At 36.9% G+C, this 18,751-nt stretch overlaps 1 protein-coding gene across 2 annotated transcripts in view; it reads left to right on the top strand.

Annotated features, from left to right (window-relative positions):
• Positions 1-18,751, top strand: part of ELP2 (elongator acetyltransferase complex subunit 2) — a 44,286-nt gene that overhangs the window by 18,516 nt on the left and 7,019 nt on the right. For both annotated transcript variants that reach the window (XM_007090731.2, XM_042961761.1), the window contains 8 exons: positions 1,847-1,996; positions 3,994-4,182; positions 6,498-6,567; positions 7,103-7,198; positions 7,343-7,400; positions 8,135-8,207; positions 15,907-16,099; positions 17,512-17,633. In XM_007090731.2, the coding sequence (XP_007090793.2) occupies positions 1,847-1,996; positions 3,994-4,182; positions 6,498-6,567; positions 7,103-7,198; positions 7,343-7,400; positions 8,135-8,207; positions 15,907-16,099; positions 17,512-17,633 (951 nt within the window). The remainder of the gene's footprint in view (positions 1-1,846; positions 1,997-3,993; positions 4,183-6,497; positions 6,568-7,102; positions 7,199-7,342; positions 7,401-8,134; positions 8,208-15,906; positions 16,100-17,511; positions 17,634-18,751) is intronic.

Here is an 18,751-nt window from a genome sequence, read left to right on the forward strand (position 1 = left end):
CGTTAAAAAAAAAATTAAAAAAAAAAAAAAGTAAAAATTCATGGATTTGCATGAACTTCAGTTGGTGGGCTTTATAATAGTTGTGTCATCTGTGAGGCTTTCTCAATGCATGGAGTGATTTACTCTTTCCCTTATATCTTCCATTTGGAGTTGACCTTCGAAGACTGTTTCTACAAGTATGGAATCAGACCTGTAAATACAGAGAACACACTGATGTTTTGCTGAAGGGGAAAGGGGACGGGGGTTGGCCAAGTAGGTGAAGGGGAGTGGGAGGTACAGGCTTCCAGCTGTGGAATGGGTAAGTCACGGGAATGAAAGATACAGAGTAGGGAATATGGTCAGTGGGTATTGCAATAGTGTTGTGTGGTGACAGATGGTAGCTACAGCAGCGGTGAGCGTAGCATAATGTATAGACATGTTGAATCACTGTGTGGTACACCTGAAACTAATGTTAACATTGTGTGTCAACTGTACACACACACACACACACACACACACACACACACAAACACACACACACACAACAAAAAGATTGTTTCTACTATGAAATGAGCTAAGGCACTGTTAAAGAGGATATTTTTTAGGATAAAATTTGTCCTTGGAGCTCCTCTGAGTCATATTCAGCTTTAGTTTTTGAGGGGCTTCGTAGAAAAAAAAGCATCAGATGAGTAAAAAACTCAAACCGCGAGACAGAATTCAAGGAAATTTACTTGTGCTTATAATTTGACTTCAAATTTATATTAGCCCCTTACTAAGGTGACTTTTTTTTTTAAGAGACTTCATTATTTTTTTTAAGAAGTTTTAGGTTCACAGAAAAACTGAACAGAAATTACAGAGTTCCTGTATACCCTCTGCCCCCACACATCCACAGCCTCCAGAGTGGCACATTTGTGACAATCAGGGCTGATTTTAAGAAGAAACACTGTCCTTTAGGACTATTCTAGTGGAAAACTGTACTGATAGTCCAAAAGTGCTGCCTTTCTTTCAAAACTTTTTGGAAACTGCCATTGGTGCTTACCATAGAATCAATTTTTTCGTCACAAAAGAAATTAATAGCATTTCTTAGTCACAACCTTTTTATTTTTTTGACCAGAAAATAATATAGCTTAGCTTAATCACTGTATTCAGCATACTTGTCTTTGAATGACGTTTTATTGATACAAATTTAATTTTTCCTCTAAAGATCACATTTTACCACTACTTGTGATTCTGTGTGGACCAACGACATTTTGTGTATTTCATTGTCACTGTTCACATGGTTGCTGGTACAGGTTCCCTCTGGAGGTGGCCAGCTAGGTTTGATTTGGACTGTGTTCTCTACACCTGCAGCTCCTTTTGTTTAATAAAGCCGTCAGAATCTACCAGTTTTACGTAATACTCTTTATTATGTAGTTTAATAGAAAAATACTCGCATAATACCTAGTATGTGCCAGCATTGTTATGAGTGCTTTACAAATATAAATTCATTTTATTCTCATAACAGCCATACAAGCTTGGTAACTTTCCTACGGAAGAGTTCTTTGAGGCAGAGAAAAGTTAAGTAGTGTCTGACTTCTAGGAGGCATTCAGTAAATGATGAATGGAGGGAAATTTCCGTGGGTTACTGCTTTAAAGGAATATAGCACAGATTTGAATGTTTAAGTTCTCATATGCTTGATTGGAAAACCCATCCTTTTATTTTAGGATCCTACTATTTTAAGATCCCATCTTTTTTTTTTTTTTAAAGCTTTTCATATGCCTAGGGGCATCAGTCTTTTTCATCATTAGCCCTGAGGGCATTATGAAATGGATTCTGAGTAGTGCTGATCTTTGATTATTTGGATGTGTCACAGTACTTTCATTGCAGAGAGAGTGGACTCCAGAGATTGTTATCTCAGGGCACTTTGATGGTGTCCAAGACCTGATGTGGGATCCGGAAGGAGAGTTTATTATCACTGTTGGTACTGACCAAACAACTCGACTTTTTGCTCCATGGAAGAGAAAAGACCAATCACAGGTAAGTGACTTCCTACTTGACTGATCTACATTAAAAAACCTCCATGAGCACATGAAAAGTGGGGCAACATTGTTAGCCCCTGCGGAAGCGCAAGTTAAAACCATGCCGCCATGCACTGTATACCCTCAGCTGAAGTAGACGGTACTGACGGTGAGGAGCGGTGGGAAGGGTGCAGAGCGCCTGCAGACTTCCTGTGTTGCCGGTAGGGGCGCAGAATGCTAACAGCCAGGCAAGAGGGCAGTTTGGTATTTTCTTAGAAACTTAAACATATGTGTACTCTTGCCAGTTGAGACAATTTAAATGTTAGTTGTTTTCAAAATGTGTTTACTTCAGTTCTACATAAAAGTTCAGTTATCCCTTGTAATTTTAGGTTTAATTCATAAAACACTGTCAAGTCTGTAGCAAAAGCTAATTTCTAAAGTCATATAGTATTAGTAGTGCTTATAGGCAGTTTTTGTTGAGTAACTTTTCAGTCTTGGCCTTGAGCTCAAAAAGTCGCAGCAGAACTTTACCACTGACAAGCCATTGACCTGTGCTATGTCGTAGAGGAAGTCTGTGTACTCAGCTTCAGTTCCTGACAAAAATTCATGGAACTGCCTGTGGGTTGGTTAGTCCACAGAAACGAGTGAAAACTGCCACTGACATTACTACTTCAGTAGAGGTGGGAGGTTCAAATTAATAGAGTTGAGTCAGTTAAAAAACAAGGCAAATGATTTTCACTGGTTTTCTGTGGCTCTTTGTGACTCGTTACCCATATAGCTCAGCTGTTGTTTATTAATCATCTATTTAAAAAATAGATAGGGGCACCTATCAGGTCATGATCCCATGGTTTCTGAGTACAAGCCCCACATTGGTCTCTGCACTAACAGCACAGAGCCTACTTGGGATTCTCTCTCCGTCTCTGCCCACCACCACCCCCCTGCCTCAAAATAAATTTAAAAAAAATTAAAAATTAAAAAATGGATAAATCAGACTTGACTAAAATGTAAAATTTCTGCTCCTTGAAAGATACTGCCAGGAAAATGAGAAGTCCAGTCACAACTGGGAGAAAGTATTTACCAAGCACATCTCTGGTGAAGGATTTATATCTAGAGTGTATATGTATGAAGAATATCTCAGAAGTCAGTACTAGGATAATAGTCCAGTTTAAAAAAACCAAAAGGGCAAAAGATTTGAACAGATGTTTCTCCAAAAAAGATATAAGGAAATAAGGACAGGAAAAGAGTCTCAACACCATTAGTCATTAGGGAAACGCAAGGTAAAGCTGCAGTGAGATACCATCACACATTCACCTATCAGAATGATTAAAGTAAAAGACAATACCGAGTGTTGATGAGGGAGCAGACAGCTGGCACTCTCGTACACTGCTGGTGGGATTGTAAAGTGCATATCCTCTTGGGAAAATAGTTTGGCAGTTTCTTAAAAATGTAAATATGCATCTATTATATCATCCAGCCATTCTACCTATAGGTAGTATTAACCCAAGAAAAGTAGCAGCCCATGTCCATGCAAAGACCTGTACATAAATGTTCACAACTGCTTTCTCAATGAAAGACAAGCTGGAAACAACCTGAATATCTATCAGTATGTAAATGGATCAGTAAGCTTATATATATATGTGTGTGTATACATATATATATATATGTGTGTGTGTGTGTATATATGTATATATATGTGTATGTATACACACACACACACACACGTATATATATGTATATGTCTCCATACAAGAGAATCCTACTCAGTAACAAAAAGGATTGAATTATTGGTAAATACAACACAGATGAATCTGCTTTGTTGTCCTATTTCCATGCATGATAAAGTATTTTGCATCTGTAACAAAAAGGATTGAATTATTGGTAAATACAACACAGATGAATCTGCTTTGTTGTCCTATTTCCATGCATGATAAATGATTTTGCATCTGACATTTTGCTTGTTGAAAAGAATTTGATTTTTGAAATGGTCATTTTTATTTATCCTATTTTAATATGCAGGTTACTTGGCATGAAATTGCCAGGCCTCAGATACATGGGTATGACCTGAAATGTTTGGCAATGATTAGTCGGTTTCAGTTTGTGTCTGGAGCAGATGAGAAAGTTCTTCGAGTATTTTCTGCACCTCAGAATTTTGTGGAAAATTTTTGTGCCATTACAGGCCAGTCACTGAATCTTGTGCTTTGTAATGTGAGTATTCCTCTGAATTTAGTTATGTGGAGCTAAATCCATTGACTTCATTTAAAAAATATTTGCTTAAACCTGTAAATGGAGATTATGGGTAGAAAGGAAGTCAGATCGGATTTATTATTGTCTTGACAAACTTGCACACTGTGGCATGCAATAATTTAAATGTTTAAACCAGAAATTTCTTTAAAAAGTTGTCTAAGACACTGTGAAGAATTAAAGTGTTAAATCAAGGCAGGAATACCACGTATCATCACTGTGATTGGTACTTAAAATAAAACAATATGTGATAGGTCATATTTTCAGGGAGATTGCCTCTAACTGTGGTTAGAGGTAGGGAACAGTAGAACTGAAGTGCTTGCACTTATTACATAAGACCAAGGATTTTTTGGTGGCTAAAGTAAAATATTCATAGAAGGAAGAGGTTACTGTACTAATGAGAAAATGTTTAATGGGACCTTATTTGGGTTTTGAAAGGGTAAATTTTTTTTATGTTTATACTCTTTACAGAAGATTTGAGCTACTGATAAAAATACATAAGTTATGGGGCACTTGGGCATTAGGTTGGGAGTCCACCTCCTGCTGTGGTTCAGGTCATGATCCCAAGATCGTGAGATCTAGCCCTGCGTCAGGCTGCATGTTGAGCGTGGAGCTTGCTTGGGATTCTCTCTCTCCTTCAGCCCTTCTCCCCCTCTGTCATGTGTGCATACTCTCTATTTCTCTCTCTCTTTGTTTCTCTTAAAATTAATACATACATAAGTTATAAACATTATAAAGTAACTACTTTTGAAGGAAGGGAAATTAGGAAAATAGTTGTGTTACATAGAAGTGTACCATCCTATGGTTCTTAAAGTTTGGTCACAAATTTGGTTCTGAGATTGAAAAGGGTAGGTAGGTACACTTGATAGGGAAAAGGGAGGAGAGAGAGAACACGCACACGCACGCAGTAGGGTGGCTCTGGCTATTCAAATGAAGAGTAGTCTATCCAGAGAAATGGAGAGAATGGGAGAAAGTCAAATGCTGGAGGACCTTGGGAGGCAGGCACAATTTAGACTACGGGATGCTGTTGTAGGTCCCTAAACAAAGACAGTGATGAAAAGTACTTTGGGGTGAAGAGAGAGCAGGATACATTTGAGCCTGGAGACTCTGAGGACAGGGCAACTAGCACCAGTCCGGATAAGACTGGAGAAGAAAGTGTCATTTGAAATAAAATTTCCAACTAAGTTCTATAGAGTGTAGACTGAGCACCCCATGACACAGGCATTCTTGATTATGTGAAGAGGGGTTAAGGTTCTGTTCTGCTTCTTTCTAACCATAATAAACAATGGGAATGAGATCAAAAGGGAAGTCTTGATTGGGATTATAATGCAGTGCCACAGGGTGGGAGGGCAGTTAGTTTCAGGATCTCTTAGTTCTAGGGATTGAAATGTGGTTTTAGGGCTCCATGAGAGCCTTAGTCCCAGGTAGACCATCAGTTGTGTCCTAAGCTAACAGAGGTTTCATGGACTAGAAAGCCTCTTGCTGTATTTTGGGTTTTGTTCCCCTGCTGAATGTTGGGTTAGGTTTGTAGGAGTGCTTCTTACTGCTCTTTTCCATGCAGTTTTTTCTTGGTTTCTGAGATAAAGCATGCTGTGGCTTATGTCCCAGGTGGCTGTTCTCGATGGTTTAAATTCCCATGGCTCATGTTTATGTTGAGTTCCACCTCCCGTATTAAAGTCTAAATTGTGAGAAATGTTCTTAGCATATGGACATATGCCAGTTTTGATGGTTAGCATATCGTTTTTTATGAGATGATTTGGTTGGTATACATTGCAGAGTATAAACGGATCATTGGTGCTTCAAATGGCACTCTAAAAGTTTTTAAAAATACTGAGTTATTTAAATATGTTTAATGAAAATACTGTATGCCTTTTTGGGAAACAGCGGTGTCTGCATGCACATCATTAAGGATGTGCTTGGGAGACTCTTGGAAGTAGAGCCCTGGGCGTGCCATTTCAACCCACTCTGCTATTAGAAACGAGCCCAGTGCATGCCCTGTCAGACTCCAGAACTCACTGAGCTGTTAGGGTTTGATGAGCTCATGGATGACAGGATGCCCAACTTTATGGATTGGGTAGATCCATTGGGGGGTTAACTGCAGCCTGTTTGTGGAGAGTGCTTAGCATTGCATCTTTGATTTAGGAAATGGAAGTGTGGGCAGATATCCACACATGTGTTCTTTAAATTGTTCCTCTGCATTTATGGGCATGACATTTTTGGTTGCCTGAGGTAACAGTAACTTTTAGTGTTTAAAACATGTATCATACTTTTTATTCCAGCAAGATGGTGATCTTCCAGAAGGAGCTACTGTCCCTGCGTTGGGGTTATCAAATAAAGCTGTCTTTCAGGGTAAGACTTTAGTGTCCAACATTTTTGAACCCATTGTATTTTAAAACCTAGTTACACATTTGTATAACATGTTCCTCGTGTTCATTACTGATCTTTTTTTTTTTTTTTTTTTAATCACAACACATGCATTTGCTTTCTCCACCAGATATTTCACGATAAATATTCCGTGCATACACAGACCCTGAAATAGGTACAGTTTTCACAAAGTGTGTTTCATGGAGCTCTACCACCACACATGCTAATACGGGTAGCCTGAAGAATGTGTCTGATTGTTCTAAAAGTTTGGGAAGTGTTAGGTCAAAGAGAGAGGAAGAAATCGTTGAGGAATTGACTAGCGCTTCAAAGAACACATTTGGCAAATACTGGAGTACTGGAAGTACCCTTGGATTTGGAATTGCATTGATACATCTTGAAGTACAATCAGTACTTTGAAGTTCCACTGCTTTGTAATTGATGCTCTTAATATTAGGATGTATATAGGACGTATAAATACTGTGACTATATACATGATGTTGACGTGTTTCTTTTAAACTAGGAGATCTAGTTTCTCAGCCTTCTGATGAAGAGGAGCTATTAACGAGTAATGGTTTTGAGTATCAACCAGTGGCCTTCCAGCCTTCCATACTTACTGGTAAGAAATGGTAAAAAGGTGGTTTGATAGTCATTAGTACACATAGTATGGTACCTGTCACTATTGACCTAAAAAAGTGCTATAGAATTCACTTATTTGCGTGAAAATAGAAAAAGTAATTGCAGTGCTATCCATTTATCGTAGAACCTCCCACTGAGGGTCATCTTCTGCAGAATACTTTATGGCCTGAGGTTCAAAAACTGTGAGTTAAACTGTGCTAAGCTCTCTGATCTGATTCTGTCATAACTTGTGATTTTTTTTTTTCCCACACAACTTGCTTTTTTCCTTTGCTTTCTTCATACCTACATCCCCCGCCCCCCGATCTAAAAATCTTCAGTGGCCTTCCCAAGAGGCAAGAATCAAACTTCACATAGATTTTTATATTACTATGCATTCTATTTCCTAGATTTGTTTATTGGTCTTAATTTTTAACATTGTATTTCTTTTCCTTTCTTAAAAGGACTTCTAAGATTTATTATTCTGTTTTTTGTTTTTGTTTTTTCCCCTTTGGTGGCTCTCCGTCAAAACCTTTCCCAGATATATTGTGTATTGTATACACTAGCTAGGGTGGAAAACTTGTATTTTAATCTAATTGTTTGAGTAACTTGTACCACTTGTAGGAAGCTGGCATTTTCCCCAGTATCTCTGTTTTTTCCCCAAATGTTTGCCTAGACAGAAATGTAATGTCCCCTGAAAGAATTGCCTGTTAGCTAGATAGATTGATGTTGTTCTTCTCACGTTTTAAAACTTTGCAGCATGAGAGTAGGTACTTTTACTAATACAGGGGTCATGTATTTTCTCTTAAATTTTCTCTTAAATTTTAGATTTTCTCTTAAATTTTCTCTTTTTAATTTAAAAATTTAATTTTTTAATTAAAATTAAAAATTTTAATTTAAAAATTTTAAATTTTCTCTTAAATTTTCTCTTAAATTTCAGATATGGACACGGTTATGAAATATTTTGTGTTGCTTGTAGCAATTCAAAGACTCTGCTTGCCTCAGCATGTAAGGTAGGGGATTATACTTTTTTATTCCACTTGGTCACATGAATCACATGAGTCCTCAGGCACCTGCAGGTTGTGGCGATGGAGGCAGAACCCTACGTGAAAGGCCACTGGGGCCTGCTTTTTCGGAGTTTTGCTTTCTCAACCTCTTTTTCCTTCTGTCCCTTCAAAAGCTTGCAGTTGAGGAGCGCCTGGCTGGCTCCGTCCTCGGTAAATAAAGCGTGTCATCTTGATCCTCGGGGTCATGAGTTCAAGCCCCAAGTAGGGGGTAGACCTTACTCAAAATAAAAAGCTTGCAGTTGCATTTTAAATCTGTTTCCGCCACACACTTTTGTTCTTAAATACTTGGTTTGACCTGATCTACACCTGATTTATTTAATCAGGTATTTTTAAATGACCTAAAAATGTGATAAATAATTTGAATAATTGGAGTCCTGGAGACACAGGGAATGAGAAGATGAAATCCAGAGTGCGCTCTGTTTGACCGTTTCTCTAGGAACAGACTTGGGACTGAGCGAAGTGCATGGGGTCGCTCAGCCTGTGCCGGGATGGGACAGGGTGGTGGCCGGCTCACTAGCATGGGGCACTGCAGAGTAGTACTTTTCAGTGTTTGCTTGTGAGACTAATCTCGTACTCCCTAGTCCGTATTTATCCCTGTTCTGTGCAGTGAACTAGTATGTATGGAGGATCGTCTGAAAGGTCTTGAGACCCCCCCCCCCCATTTTATCTACATTGTCTAAAGTATATTTACTTGTTTCAAGCATGATGATGTGAGTTGCCTATCTGGCAGGTCCCTCTGTCCCTGCTTTTGCCGCAGCTTCTTGCCGCTAGCCTGTATTGAGAGGCATCATAAGAAATATCGCTGTGCTCCTTTGCCTGTTGTCCCGTCTGTGAGAGTGCTACTGAGAGTACTTCTTCTGTTACAGGGGCCTGGGGGGGAGAACAGAGCTTGGTGGCAGGAATAGCTATGCTTCTGCTGAGCAGCCAGTTCGTTTTTAGCTTTCAGCGCTGTCAGTGATGTGTAATTGATTATTTCCTTTTCAACTTGGCTTGCTTGTAGCAAATGTGTACTTGGTTTTTGTTATTTGTATACTTTTTCTAAGTATTTTATATTTTAATAAACAGTAGAAAAGAAGTGTGGTTGATAGTGTGGCTTGGAAAGTTTAAATCTGAAGGTTTGTCTAAACTCACCTGCCCAGTAGAAGGGTAAATAATCCATGGAAACTTCTAGTTCTTCTGGGCACCAACCTGAAGGTGGCTTGGTTTCTTGAACGGAGGATGCCAGCCACAATTTTGTTTTTGACTGGTAAAGCAAATGATTAGATCCATCTTTCTTTGAAACTTAACATTTTAAACAATTTTATTTAGATGTTGTTAGCTTATTATAAGTTGTGTTGAAACTGGCTAATTTGATAAATTTTGACATATGGTTTATACCTGTGAAATCATAACCACAATTAAGATAATGAACATAGCCATCAACCCCAGAAATTTCCTCTGCCCCTTGGTAGGTCCTCTTTCCTGCCCCTTCTTACCTTCTCATGCTCCATCCGTAGGAAACCACTAATCTGCTTTTTGTCATGGTAGAGTATTTTGTGTTTTCTAAAATTTATATAAATGGAATATGCAGTTCATTCTCTTTTAGTGCTAAGTAGTTTTTCCTTCTACAGATGTATTACAATTTGTTGATCTCTTCACTTATTAATGGACATTTGAGTTGTTTCCACTTTTTGGCTTTTACCTATAAAAGCAGTTGTGAATATTTGTATAATTTCTTCATTTGGGTATATGCTTTCGTTTCTGTTGAATAAGTACCTCCGAGTAGAATTGCTAGATTATATGGTAGCTGTATATTTAAAGTTTTAAGAAGCTGCCAAACTATTTTCCAAAACAGTTAAACCTTTTTACTGCCCTGCCAGCAGTGCGAGTTCCAGTTGCTCCACATCCTCACTGACCCTTAGTATGGTCAGTCTTTTTAACCATTCTGTTCGGTGTGTAACATCTCATTGTGGTGGTCATTGGCATTTTCCTAATGACTAATGATATTGGGCATCTTTTCATGTGCTAATTTTCTTTCTATATCTTTTATTGATGAAGTACCTGTTCAGATCTTTTGCCCATTTCTTTCTTGGATTGTTTGCTTATTACTCAGTTTGGAAATGTTCTTTGTATACACTGGATACAAGTATCAGATATATGCAATTTAGATAATTATTCCCAGTGACTTATTTTTATTTCCCATTTTTCAAAGAGCAGACGTTGTATGTTTTGGTGAAGCTTAATTTACCGATTTTTTTTCTGTATTGGGTTGTGCTTTTTGTATAGTAAGAAATCTTTGTCTAACTCTAGGGCACATCTGGCTCTCTGAGTTTTATAGATTTTAAGTTTTATGTTTAGACCTAATTAATTTTTGCATTTGGCCTAGAATATAGGTTAAAGTTGGTTTTCTTGCATGTGGATATCCAATTGTTCCATATTTGTTGAAAAGACTATCCCTTTACTTACTGCCTTTTGCACCTTTGTCAAAAATCACTTGTCCATATATGCGTAGGTCTGTTTCTGGACTTGTGTTTTTTTCCATTCATCTTTTATTCTTGATGCCAATACTACATTCTCTAAATAGGTATAGCTTTTTGTAATATGTCTTAAAACCAGGAAGTAATTATCTTCGAATTCTCTTCAAAGTTATTTTGGCTATTATAGGTTCTTCACTTCTTTATATAAATTTTAGAATCAGCTTGACAGTTTCTACAAAAACACTTACTGGAATTGTTTGGGGATTACATTGAATCTATAGCTCAATTTGAGGAGCGTTTTAACAATATTGGGGGTTTTTGGACACACAAATACAGTATGTCTTTCATTTATTTAGGTGTTTAATTTTTTAGGAATGATTTTTTTTTTTTTTAATATTTATTTTTGAGACAGAGCAAGCAGAGGAGGGGTGAGAGAGAGGGAGACACAATCTGAAGCAGGTTCAGGCTCTGAGCTGTCAGCACAGATCCCGATGTGGTACTTGAACTCCCAAACCGTGAGATCGTGACCTGAGCCAAAGTTGGACGCTTAACTAAGCCACCCAGGTGCCCCAGGAATGAACTTTTCTTTTTAATAAAGATTTTATCTTATTTTAATTCATTTTATTTTATTTTTTAAGTTTTTTATTTTATTTTAGTAAACCTTTTATTTTAGAGTAATTCTAGATTTAACAAAATGTTGCAAAGATAATAGAAAACCTCTCACCCAGTTTTCCCCAGTGTTAACATCTTAATATTATTAGGACTGTTTTATAATTTTCAGTGTCTGATCTTACACATATTTTATCAGATTTACCCTTAATTTGTATATTTTATGTCTATTCATTATTTACACATGGAAATACAGTTGCTTTTTGTTTATCAATCTTATATTCTGTGAGTTTCCTAAACTTAATTATTAGTTCTTGTAGCTTTATTGTAGATACTGTAGCATTTTCCATATGAATGCTTATGTTGCCTATGAATAAAAAGTTTTATTTCTTCTTTCCTATAAGGATGTCTTAATGTTGGATACCAATGGTGATAGCAGAAATCCTTGGCCTTATTCCTTACCTAAGGAACAAAACATTGCTTCTTTGCCCATGATGGATTATCCCTATGTCCATTATGGATTTTGTGATTCTTCTTTATCAGGTTGCCTACAATTTTTAGTTGAGAGAGTGTTTTTATCAGGAATGGATGATAGATTTTGTTGAATATTTTTTCTTCATCTGTTGACATGATCATATGGTTTTCCCTCTTTAGTTAATTAACATGGTGAATTACATTGATTGGTTTTTCAAATAATAAACCAAAATTGCATTCCTGGAACCAAACCCCATCTGTTTGTGATACATTATCTTATATAGTGTTGGGCTTATTTTACTAAAATTTTGTTTAAAAACTTTTATGTATAGTACATGAAGGATATTGTATATAGTTTTCTTTCTTTACAATGGCTTCATCTGGTTTTGGTTTCAAGGTAATGCTAGCCTCTTAGAAATATTTCCTCTGCAGTTTTCTGGAACAGTTTGTGTAGAATTTGTAACGTTTATTTTTTGAGAGAGCGTGAACAGGGGAAGGGCAGAGAGACAGGGAGACAGAATCTGAAGCAGGCTCCAGGCTCTGAGCTGTCAGCACAGAGCGCAACGTGGGGCTTGAACCCACAAACCATGAGAACCAAAGCCAAATTTGGATGCTTAATGACTGAGCCACCCAGGCACCCTGATTATTTCTTTTTCAGATGTTTGAGAGAATTCCTCAGTAAGCCAACTGATGCTGGAGTTTTCTTTGTGGGAAGGTTTTAACTACAAATATAATATCTTCAGTAGATATAGGACTATTTAGGTTATCTAGTTTTTCTTGAGAGTATTTTGGTAGTTTGTATCTTTCAGAAAATGTGTCCTTTTTACCTGAGTTGTCAAATTTGTGTTCATAAAGTTACTCATAATATTCTCTTATGATACTTTTTTTTTTTTTTAATTTTTTTTTTTAACATTTATTTATTTTTGAGACAGAGAGAGACAGAGCATGAACAGGGGAGGGGCAGAGAGAGAGGGAGACACAGAATCCGAAACAGGCTCCAGGTTCTGAGCGGTCAGCACAGAGCCCGATGCGGGGCTCGAACTCACGGACCGCGAGATCATGACCTGAGCCGAAGTCGGACACCTAACCGACCAAGCCACCCAGGCGCCCCTCTTATGATACTTTTAATATCTAAAGAATCTCTGGTGATACTACCTTTCTTATTCTGCTATTAGCAATTTGTATTTTCTCTCTCACACCCTCTTTTTTCTTTTTGTGGGGGGAGCATTCTGAGAATTGATAAGGAAACTAATGATATTTTGATATTTTCAAATAATTCTACTTTTGGTTTTGTTGATTTTCCTCTGCTGTTTTTCTTGTTTCTATTTCATTGATTTTTGCCGTTTTTTTTTCTTTTACTTAGATTTCATTTCCTCTTCTGTTGCTAGTTTAATAAGGTTAAAGCTGAGGCTATTGATTATAAATCTCTCTTTTTGATATGGATGTTGAGTGCTATAAATTTCTAAGTATTATTTTTGAGATACTCCATAAATTTTGATATGTTGTTTTCATTTACACTTAACTAAAAATATTTTTAAAATTCCCTTTGATTTTTGTCTTTTACCTATAGGTTATTTTGAAATTTATTATTTAGTGTCCATATACTAATTTCCAGATATCTTTTTACTATTGATTTCTAATTTAATTTCATTGTGGTCAGAGAACATAGTATGATTTGAATCCTTTGAAATTTAATCTTGGTAAATTTCCATGTTCACATGAAAAGAATGTGGATTCTGTTTCTGTTGGGTGGAGTGTTCTGAAAATATGAATTATGTCAGATTGGTTGATAGTATTGTGCAAGTCTTCATCCTTTCAGTTTTATTGAGAGTAGCATTTTGAAATCTCTGACTGTAATTGTGGGTTTATCTTTTAATCTTTGTATTTCAGTTTTTATATATTTTGAGGCTGTCCTGTTAAAACATTAATGATTGTTATATTCTCTTGATTAGTTGACTAGTTTATCATTATGGAATTATTCTCTTTGTTTTTGGTAATATTTTGTGCTCTCAAATCTATGTTGTCCAATGTTAAAATAGCCACTCCAACTTTCTTTTGAGAAGTGCTTGAGATAAATATCTTTTTCCATCATTGTGCTTTTAAGCTACTTGTTTCCTTTTATTTTCAAGTGGGCTTCTTAAGGGCAGCCTACAGTTAGGTCTTGCTTTTTCACTCATCTTGATAATTTTCCTTTTTTTTTTTTTTTTTTTTTAATGTTTATTATTTTTGAGAGAGAGCACAATAGGGTCAGGGGCAGAGAGAGAGAGAGGGAGAGAGAATCCCAAGCAGGCTTCATGCCCTCAGCACAGAGCCCAATGTGGGGCTTGAACTCACCAACCACAAGATCATGACCTGAGCTAAAACGAAGAGTCTGCCGCTTAACCAACTGAGCCATCCAGGCCCCGATAATCTTCCATTTTAATAGGGGCATTTGTTAGACCATTTACATGTAACATAATAACATGCTTGGATTTAAATCTGTCATCTTGCTATTTATTTTCTATTTGATCCATACTTTCTCTGTTCTGTTTTACTTATTTCGGATTAATTGATTACTTTTTATGAGTCCATTTTATTTCATTAGTTTGGTTAGTACATATAACTGTTATGTTATTTTATTGATTGCCTTTCATTTTATACTATACATTTTTTTTTAAATTTTATTTTTTTTCAACGTTTATTTATTTTTGAGACAGAGAGAGACAGAGCATGAACAGGGGAGGGGCAGAGAGAGAGGGAGACACAGAATCTGAAACAGGCTGCAGGCTCTGAGCGGTCAGCACAGAGCCCGACGCAGGGCTCGAACTCATGGGCCATGAGATCATGACCTGAGCCAAAGTCGGACGCTTAACCGACCAAGCCACCCAGGTGCCCCGATATACTATACATTTTTAATTTGCCAACATGGGCCTTAAGTGATGTTGCACTATTTTAGGTATGATTTAAGAACTTTACAGAAGTATACTTTTGTTTCCTTTATGGTATTGTTTCACTTCTTCATAGAATTAACACCATATATTGTCATTTTTTCTTTGAGTAGTCTGTTCTCTTTTGAAGAGATTTAAATAATACAAAAATTTCCAGCAGATACCATTGTCCTTCTGCCTAGAGGATATCCTTTAACATTCCTTATAATGCTCTTCTGCTGGTCGTGAATTTTTTTGAGCTTCTGCCTGTCTGCAAAAACCTATTTCTCCTTCATTTTGGAATGATTTTTATAGTGGGTAAAAAAATGTTGGTTTTCCTTTCAGTACATTAAAGATGTAGCTCCGTTTTTCTTTTTCTTTTTCTTTTTCTTTCTTTTTTTTTTTTTTTTTGACTTGTATTGCTCTGATTGGAGTCTGCTATAATTTTTTTGTGTCTTAGTGATGGGTTTTTCCCCCTCCAACTGCATTTTTTTTTTATGGCTGATTTTAAACAATTTGCTTATTGTTGGTATAATTTTCCTCATGTTTTCTGTGCTTGGGTTTTTCTGGAACCTCTTGGATCTGTAGGTTCATTGTTTCTATCAAATTTCAAAATTTGTCAGCCATTATCTTTTTCAGTATTTTTTCTTTTCATCCTTTTTGGAGACTCTAGTTATACCTATATGTTGCTGCTTAAAATTGTCCTAGAGTTTAGTGATGGTCTTTTCTTTTTCTTTTAGCTTTTCTACTCTGAGTTTCATTTTGTCTCTCAGAGATCAGTGTTCTTTGTTGCCAGATATCTCATATTTTGGAGTGTTGTTATTTTCGGGTGTTAAGTCTAGTTTTTTAGTTCTGTCACACCAGTGCAGTCTCGTTCGTCCCTGTTACTCCATCATGTTGAGCAGAAGTGAAAGTCTCTAAACTATTAACTATACAATTATTACGCAAATATATGCTTCTTGTAAAATGTTGAAACTCTGTGATGACAATGCCAGTCTCTGATGAGTCACCTATCTTAGTCCCAGTCTTCCTTTTCCCAAGGTTACACTGGCTTGTAGTATGTATCTCCTCAGAATTTTTTTTCCATTTATACATGTACGTAGAATATACCCATAGAAACAGTATACTGTTTTTTAAATGTGTTTTTTTTTTCAGTTCATTTTAACTTAAATTGCTTGATTGTTTCATCTCTATCTACAGGCAGCTAAGAAAGAGCATGCAGCTATCATTCTTTGGAACACTACCTCTTGGAAACAGGTGCAGAATTTAGTTTTCCACAGTTTGACTGTCACACAGATGGCCTTCTCACCTAACGACAGGTTCTTACTAGCTGTTTCCAGAGATCGAACTTGGTCACTGTGGAAAAGGCAGGACACAGTCTCACCTGAGTTAGGTAAAGTAGCTTCTGATTGGAAGATTATTAGTGAAACACTTGTGAGCATTTTATCTCCCTTGAGTAGCTACTAGGTGAAGAGGAATAGAAATAATAACAGGGTGAAGGACAGAGTCTCTGTTATGAAACCTTTCAAAGTTGTGTTATAAGTGAGGAAGACTTGACCTTCCTTGTAAGATTTAAATGCAGACGATCCTTGAGTTGACTTCCTTGTGATTATCTAGTTGGGATGGCATGTGTTCAGACATCTCAGTTAAACATAAAAATACAAAATATGAAAATATAAAATACAAAAAATATATACATATAAGAATATAAGCTATAAAAACAGATTTTGTGGATGGTTACAGAATGCCAGTGTAAAACCAAATGGATAGTATATTTTGAGCTAGGATTTTATGGTACAGGATTAATGAAGACACAATTAAATTATGAAACCTAAAAGGACATTATTTTTACCCTTTTCCTACTTCCCCCTGTCACTTTGATAATTAGGAAGGCATTTTCGGTATCCGTCTGTGAATACTGTGGCCTGTGGGCAAGATATTAACACCTACCTGCATTCTGTCCTGAGCCTGGCATAAATTAAAAACAAAAGGGAAAAAAAATTGTGTTGTTGGAGCAAGGCGTATTTGTATTACCCTGGTTTCTTTGGGTAAACTTTAGAGAGTATTTAAAATATCTTTGTGTTATTTAATTCTGTTTTAATTTTTCTATTGATAGAACTTGCATGCAGATCTATCTTGTGGTATTCATAGTCTTTTAGTTTCTTGTATTTTAGAGACTGACATATTGAACATTATATGTTAGAACAGACTGACTCCTTTTGCAACTAGTGATTTTAAAAAAAGTTAATGTGATACTAAAAATATACCCATAAACTATTGTGTCTTTATGGATTACGAATTAATAGATGCATTCCTCTTCCCTCTTTGTAAGTAATTAATGTGTTTTAGGTTTAGTCCATATAAGGACTAGAAGTTACCTTACATTTAAATCTTACAAGGGTAAAGATTTTTTAAGGTTTTCATTTGTTTTTTGTTTTGTTTTTAAGAGTACATTAATCTTTTTTTCATATATGTAAATCGGGCTACTTCCTGAGTAAAGTTAAATTGTTCAGGCTTCTTTCATGGGCATAAGTTGAACCTTCAGTTAAGTGCCTGGAAGATGGTTGCCATCTGTCACTAGAGAGTGACTAGTAATATAAAAGCATTCCCTACCAGGAAACTAACTATATGCCTATTGCCTTCTGATGAGGGTCAGCTGCTGAGCCGTGGTCTGTTGCAAAAGTCAGCATGTGTAATTGGTTACTACAGGATGTGATGTATATGGCACATAAACATAGATTTTTGACAGAGAAAAACCTAGATTTCTGTCTGCCTTGTGAGTGGTGTGTGTGGTGATTCTTTCAGACCCAATTTTCAGCCTCTTCGCCTTCACCAACAAGATAACTGCTGTGCACAGTAGAATTATTTGGTCTTGTGATTGGAGTCCTGATAGCATGTATTTCTTCACTGGGAGTCGGGACAAAAAGGTAATTCTTTTTAACGTCATATTTTTCTAAATGTGAAATAATATTACAGGTATGTTCGGATAGAAAACACATAATCCTGACTCTGATACAATTTTTAAAAATCTGTGTATACTGTGTTTTTTTGTATGCATTCATAAAAAGGCTTTCTTGTTAAATTTTGCAAATACCCATCTCCAAAATATCCAATATGAAAAGAAAGCCTTTCAGACACATGATGGTCATCAAATGGCCCCAGTGGGAGAGAAGTAGTAAATGAAATGGTCCAAAACTAACAAGGAGAGCAGGAGGCGGTGAATGGGCATAAGGAGGAAAATAGTTGCTTCTTTTCTTTTTCATACTGTTATGAATTAAAGATTTTTTTCTATAGTAGATGATTATTGCCTTTTCATTCATGGAAGGAAGCAGTGTGTGTGTGTATGTGTTTCTCAAGCTTCAAAAAAATAAAACAAGTTAGCTAGTAGTAGACTCTTGACATGGCCCTCACCCTGGCCTCTAGTCTTTGCTGTTCTCACATTCTTTTCTTTTTCTTTTTCTTTTTTTTTAAGTTTATTTATTCTGAGAGAGAGTGTATGTGGGAGGAGCAGAGAGAAAGAGAGAATCCCAAGTAGGCTCCACCACTGTCAGTACAGAGCCCGATGTGAGGCTCGAACTCAGAAACTATGAGACCATGACCTGAGCTGAAACTAAGAGTTGAACACCCAACTGACTGAGCCACCCAGGTGCCCCATCGCACTCTTTATTTAAAAGGTCCTTTCTGGGGCGCCTGGGTGGCTCAGTCGGTTGAGCGTCCGTCTTCGGCTCAGGTCATGATCTCGCGGTCCATGAGTTTGAGCCCCGCGTCAGGCTCTATGCTGACAGCTCAGAGCCTGGAGCCTGTTTCAGATTCTGTGTCTCCCTCTCTCTCTGACCCTCCCCCATTCATGCTCTGTCTCTCTGTCTCAAAAATAAATAAACGTTTAAAAAATATATAAAAATAAAAATAAAAGGTCCTTTCCTTGGGGTGCCTGGGGGGCTCAGTTGGTTAAGCATCCAACTTTGGCGGTTGGGTTCATGAGTTTGAGCCCCGTGTTGGGCTCTGTGCTTGACAGCTCAGAGCCTGGAGCCTGCTTTGGATTCTG

This window comes from Panthera tigris, chromosome D3, assembly GCF_018350195.1.
Source record: "Panthera tigris isolate Pti1 chromosome D3, P.tigris_Pti1_mat1.1, whole genome shotgun sequence".
In the NCBI taxonomy this organism is placed as follows: Eukaryota; Metazoa; Chordata; class Mammalia; order Carnivora; family Felidae; genus Panthera; species Panthera tigris.